Here is a 5,532-nt window from a genome sequence, read left to right as displayed (position 1 = left end):
TGTGTGTGTGTGTGTGCGCGCGCGCGTGCGTGCGTGGGTGGGTGGGGAGTGTCTGGGTGGGTGGGTGTCTGGCTCCCTGTGCACTGTATATTCTTGGGGTGTGTCATGCTCACCCTGTCTGTATGGTCCATCTGCAGCCTAATGGAGGAGGCCAGAGCAAAATGCCGGGCTCCTTCCTGCTGCCCCCGCCACCCCCGGTGGCGCGCCCTGTGCCCCTCCCCATGCCCGACTCTAAAATCATCAGCACGCCCACTGACGGCGGACTCAGCTCACCCGCATCTCCGTGTAAGTCACCCCCCCACTCCTACTCCCCTCCACAAACCCCCATTACTGCCCCAGTCCCCCCACAGACTTCTCACAGAGGCCAGTCCGAACCAAATTTAGACTTCAGTAGGTTTGTTAGCTCTTAGCTGGCAGCTAATTTGTCCTCCATTTCAAGCAAACTACATCAGGTTTGTTAGACTAAAACAAATCATAGAAGTCCCAGTATTTATGTGCAGTGCAGCTTCATTAGGCCTCAGTACTCTTGTAGTATAACTTTTGAAAAAGCACAAGTCTAGGACTTCTAAAATGGCTACTGCTGTAGTTTTTCATAGTTTAGCTGCTCATTCAAACACTCAGCAGCCTCAGGAGCTTCACTCCTTTTCATCCATCACCTTATAGACTGTACGCCATTGTACTGTACTGTACCGTACTAGCAAAATCCAATTCTGTTGAGGCAGAAGCCACGCCTTTGCCAAACCAGAGATCCTCTTTTAAGCTCTTCTGTATATCTTGCTCTGAAGTTCAGCCTTCATTTATCTCTTTATGTCTTTGCAAACCTCCTCAGCTTGTTTCTCTTTTCTCAAAATCTTTTTATTCTCTCTTTTTGTCTCTCTCTGGTGTTTGATTTCCTACAAGCACCACAAGAGGCAGTGTAGTCTCTCTCCCTTCTTTTTGATGTGTTTTGTAGTTTAGGGGGAGCAGAGCAGGGCCCTGTGCACGTCGCCTCTGTAGCTGCAAGCCTTTGATCAATGCAGACTTTGCATGTCTGTCTGTGACAGCGGCAATACAATCTACCCCCTTCTCTCATTTCTTTTTGCTTTCTTTCTTTTCTTTTTTTGATATATTCTCATACCCTCCTTTCTTTGTTTCTTTTTTCCTTCATTTCTCTCTTTTTTCTTTTTAAGGGAACAAAATTAGGGCAGTTGGCGTGGACTCCTAAAAAACATCATGCCCCAGTTTACCCACCCAATCCCCTCGCCACTTTCACACAAATCTCACAACAATTAAAAATTGAGAACAACAAAAAACATGAAAATCACAGTGTAACAAGAACAACCCAATCTCTCTGAACATGCATTTTGAAAATCCAATCAAACCTGTCTATTTAGTGCTATACTGGGGGAGCGGGAGAGAGGAGTGTCATTAGGGAGCGGTGAGGCTTTGGTTGGTTCCACCCAGACAGGTGCAGTGCAAGAGTCGGGCCATGGGAGAGGCACACCAAGAGGGGGCACTGGACGGAGCAACCGGGGCACCTTCTCCTCTATTTTGTTTTGATTTTTTCTCCTCTTCCTGTCCTATCAACCTTTCCTCCCCTCCCCCCCTTCCAACTCTCTCAGATTAACGTGTCACTTTATTATTTATTTATATGAACATCTATATAAATAAATATCGTACTCTTCGTCTCTTTTCTCATTCCGGTGACTGTTATCACTGTATTTTTTTTTTTACTCTCTCTAATTTTGTTTCTGATTTTCAAGATATCGTAATTACAGTCATAAAAACACACACACATAAGATGCACTCTCACCCTCACTCATGCATACGTTTCCAGCCCTGTCACTGTCACCCCCACACATTCCCATCCCCTCAACCTCAAACAAGACATGAACCGCAAAAGTTTTACTCGGCCACCATGTTGGAGTCCAGTGAGCACAACTGCCCTAAATTTGATCCTGTGGCATCACTGAGGATGTCACTTTGTCGACAAAATGCTCCTCTTAACATTTTGACATAAATGGAGCATTTGTTACCACTGGTGATGAACACAGTTCCCCCATCGGTCATCCTAATATTAAGTCCACAGTGAATCCTCAGTGATTTCTATGATTATGGAGGCTTATTACTGATGCCAGGGGCTGCTGAGGAGTGTCTGTGACTAACAGCGCAGCCATATTTGGGGGAATCTGTTTTTTAATGTTAGTGCCAATCATTACAGACTGTACATCCCCTTGTTAACAACAGATTAAATGGTTAAGGGCGGGAACATAACAATGAACCTGTCCACAAAATGATTAAATCATCCATGTGACTAATATGGCAAAGTATCCCTGTCCCTCACTGTCTTTTCCTAGTAATTCATTTGACAGTGAATTGTAGTCATAGTCTTAGCAGATTGATATCATATTAAAACATATAGATGATGATGATGAGAGCATCAAACTCTACTATGAGCTCGGTGTGTATGTGTGTGTGTAAAAAGCATGTACACACTTGTCTCTCTCTGTTTATAGCATACTCCACGCCAGGCTCCACAGCTCCCAACCGGTTTGTCGGCATCGGAACACGGGACAACTTTCTGAATATCCCCCAGCAGACTCAGGTACCCCGTCAACCTCCCTCATTTTATTAACATCCACCCATCCTCCTTCCTCTCCCTTCTCTGGTTTCTTCCTTTTTGCTCATAACCCGCTGCAAGATTGACTCTTCACAGTCCTGTACGTAGATGATACCTTACAGTGCTGCATTACTGTAGGCATCTTCGGGTTTAAAGGGACAAGCATGTCATTCAGAGTGAAGGCTGCAATACAGAGGCAGTACTCAGACAATGGCTCTGCATTGGAAGCCTTCTACACTCAGTGATTCAGCCCATGGTACCAGTGTTGATTTATACCAGTTTGAATATTTTGCCATTAGTCATTAGACATTCAGAACTGTTAACTGCTAAATCAGGCTCTTATTTTGGCAAAACGATCTCAACTCAAGGTCCACTATCAACGATCTTCCAGAGCTTTCAACCACATCACAAAGTCTTCTTCAGTATGGATATGTTGACATGGAAGCAGCATGCTGCTATCTGCCACAGCTGTTATAAAGAGAAAATGTTAAGCTTGCATGTCAACTAAGTAAAACTCCATTGTTTAATTAACACTGTTTTAAGGTATATAAATAAAACTACTAAGTGGACCTTGAGTTGGTATTGTTATTTCAAATTATTCCCAAGGTCTAGAATAAACCTTTAACCTTAAATTTTTTTTGGTATATCCAGTTTTTAAAGCTTCTTATGCTAAAAATCTTTTGGGTTGTGCTTGTTTGAGTCCCATTCACTTGCCCACCTACATTGACAAAAAGTGTTGCCCATGTATCAAGGCCTTTAGTTTCAGTATTGGTTTACAGTGTCTGTACCACAGCAGTTTCCCCACAGTGAATGTAAGCAGTGCCAGTTAGTTTCAGCTCCAGCAGCGTTGATTTATCTCTGCTCGGCCCCACAGTGTGTATTAGTGCAGCGTGTGAGGCCAGTAGTGAACTACATTGTGGTTTCAGTTTTGGCTGCGCTCTGCCACTGGGCTGCCGTGTCTTGGGCCTCCTCCATCACCAACACAACTTTTCTCATTAGGGGCTAACCGCACCTGCCTGCAGCCAACTCGGCTCTCCTGTCCTCCCCACACATGGAAACAATCTGCATTCCTCCTCGACACAGCTCCGCCCCCCCTCTCGTCATGCATTAGCAGCCTCACTCTCTTTCTCTTTCCCTCTCTCCTCCTGCTGCTCCCTATAGTATTTTCAAGATCCCCACCTGCACCACTCGCCCACAGATGTAGACCTGGCACTGTTGGGAAATTCAAACACCATCCAAATTTAATGTGTGTGAGCGCTTATGCACAGACACACACATACACTTCAACTCTGTGCCAAAACTCTTGCCCCTCATTTCTCCCCTAAAAAACAACAGAGCTTTTACAACAGCTTACATCTGTTCAGAACGCTTATTATCCCCTGCTATTGCTTATCAAACATCATTGAAAAATGTCCACTTTGAACATTTCTGTTGGGTTTATGGCAAGCGAGAACTTGGGCACTGGTATCAACTGCTCCCATTTAGCTGAGCCTAGTAGGTCAATAACAACCCCAGCCAGAGTGAGTAACAGAGGTCTCTGCCTATCCTGCTGTTCTCTGGCATATGGAGAGGTTCAGACGATGGCCCTGCCAGCCCGCCTTGCCGCCTTCTAGCCAACTAGCCAAGACGGAGGGAGAGAGTCTTCCCACTGCTGTCAAGACAAGAAGCAGAGAAAAGCTGGTCTGAGGAGCTCTCTGGTGGTGAGACCTCAGCCATGCAGGAAGAGAGTGGGAGATAGGGGGATGTGTATGAAAAAAGTAGGAGGGACTGAGAGAAACAGAGGGAAAAAGAGAGAGGGAGTTAGTTGAAGCTCGCTGCACTCCACAGTCACGTCCCTGCTGTCTGGTTGCCCGCAGCAACCAGACATGATGTCATAGGCAGTTGAACTTGGATTTGAAGGGGGGTTGGAGAGAGGGGGTCACTTTCTGCTGCCAAGGATTACACTGGGAGAGCCAGAGTAAGAGAAGGAGAGGAAAAGAGAAGGGAGTCAAGGGAAGTCGGAGCCAGGAGGAGGAGTCATCTACAAACACCAAATAATCATGGGTAGGAAGGAGGGAGGCAGAGGTGGTGGAGGATAGACGGAGGTTGAGGGGGGTTAAAACTCTCTGGGTTTGCTAGAATGGGGGACAACAGAGTTTGCTGTTAAAGGTGGGGTAATCCGCTGCTCTCCCCAGGCCAAGGCCTGAGGAATGTCAGTGGCAGCCAGAACAGCCCGGCCTGTGCCAAAGCCTTCACTCTGCCCTCTTATCAAACTAAGAAACCGGATCCCTGGAGTAGCTGCCCTCAATAGCTTTACAGTGTAGCCTGAGACCAGTTGGGCCCACAGAGCAAAAATATATTAGAAGGATCACCTTACATGTAAACTGGTAGCGCATGACAGAGCAGTTATAGTCCTGTGTTTGCTCATTCAAAAGCCTTTCAGGCCGATACAAAACTGCTTCCCTAATGCTAGTTGTAGCTCTGAAATAACACAAGTGTTTTTAATGAGTAAAACATCAGAGTCAGCCCTCTTAAAAACAGCAAGCGGTAAAGTTGAGGTAGTCATTTTTTCAACACCAAATGGGACAGCTGAGCTCAGCAAGAACTGTATGTTTGAGAGAAAATGAGTAGAAGGTGGCCACCTAGTGGATAAAGGACTATTCATACAATGGTTCCCAAGTCTTGTAAACCCCTTAAAACAAAGTAACCTTGACTTGCAATTCCTCGTTAACTTGCATGTGCCTCCTGGTTGTGAGCAGTTCAACCAGACTGCAAAATAAAATAAACCTTGTTTTGTGTAGCAGAAATGTTTGACTACCGGTCAAAAGTTTGGGGTCACTTAAATTTCCATTGCACTCCATTATAGAGCAGCAGTTTTCAGATTACATTATGTGTTTACATAATTGCAAATGGTTCTCCAATGTTTTCTCAGTTAGTTTTTTAAAATTATATCA

General features: G+C 45.2%; 1 protein-coding gene across 24 annotated transcripts in view; it reads left to right on the top strand.

Annotated features, from left to right (window-relative positions):
* nfixa (nuclear factor I/Xa) overlaps window positions 1-5,532 on the top strand; it is a 118,853-nt gene that overhangs the window by 110,071 nt on the left and 3,250 nt on the right. For 15 of the 24 annotated variants that reach the window (XM_032537321.1, XM_032537161.1, XM_032537267.1 and 12 more), the window contains 2 exons: window positions 138-285; window positions 2,496-2,584. The exons of 2 other annotated variants lie outside the window; for them this stretch is intronic. In XM_032537321.1, the coding sequence (XP_032393212.1) occupies window positions 138-285; window positions 2,496-2,584 (237 nt within the window). The remainder of the gene's footprint in view (window positions 1-137; window positions 286-2,495; window positions 2,585-5,532) is intronic. 7 more of the 24 variants (XM_032537276.1, XM_032537313.1, XM_032537308.1 and 4 more) reach the window with 1 other exon arrangement.

This window comes from Etheostoma spectabile, chromosome 2, assembly GCF_008692095.1.
Source record: "Etheostoma spectabile isolate EspeVRDwgs_2016 chromosome 2, UIUC_Espe_1.0, whole genome shotgun sequence".
Lineage (NCBI taxonomy): Eukaryota > Metazoa > Chordata > Actinopteri > Perciformes > Percidae > Etheostoma > Etheostoma spectabile.
The sequence above is the reverse complement of the archived record's forward strand: the minus strand, read 5'-3'. Positions and strand labels throughout refer to the sequence as shown.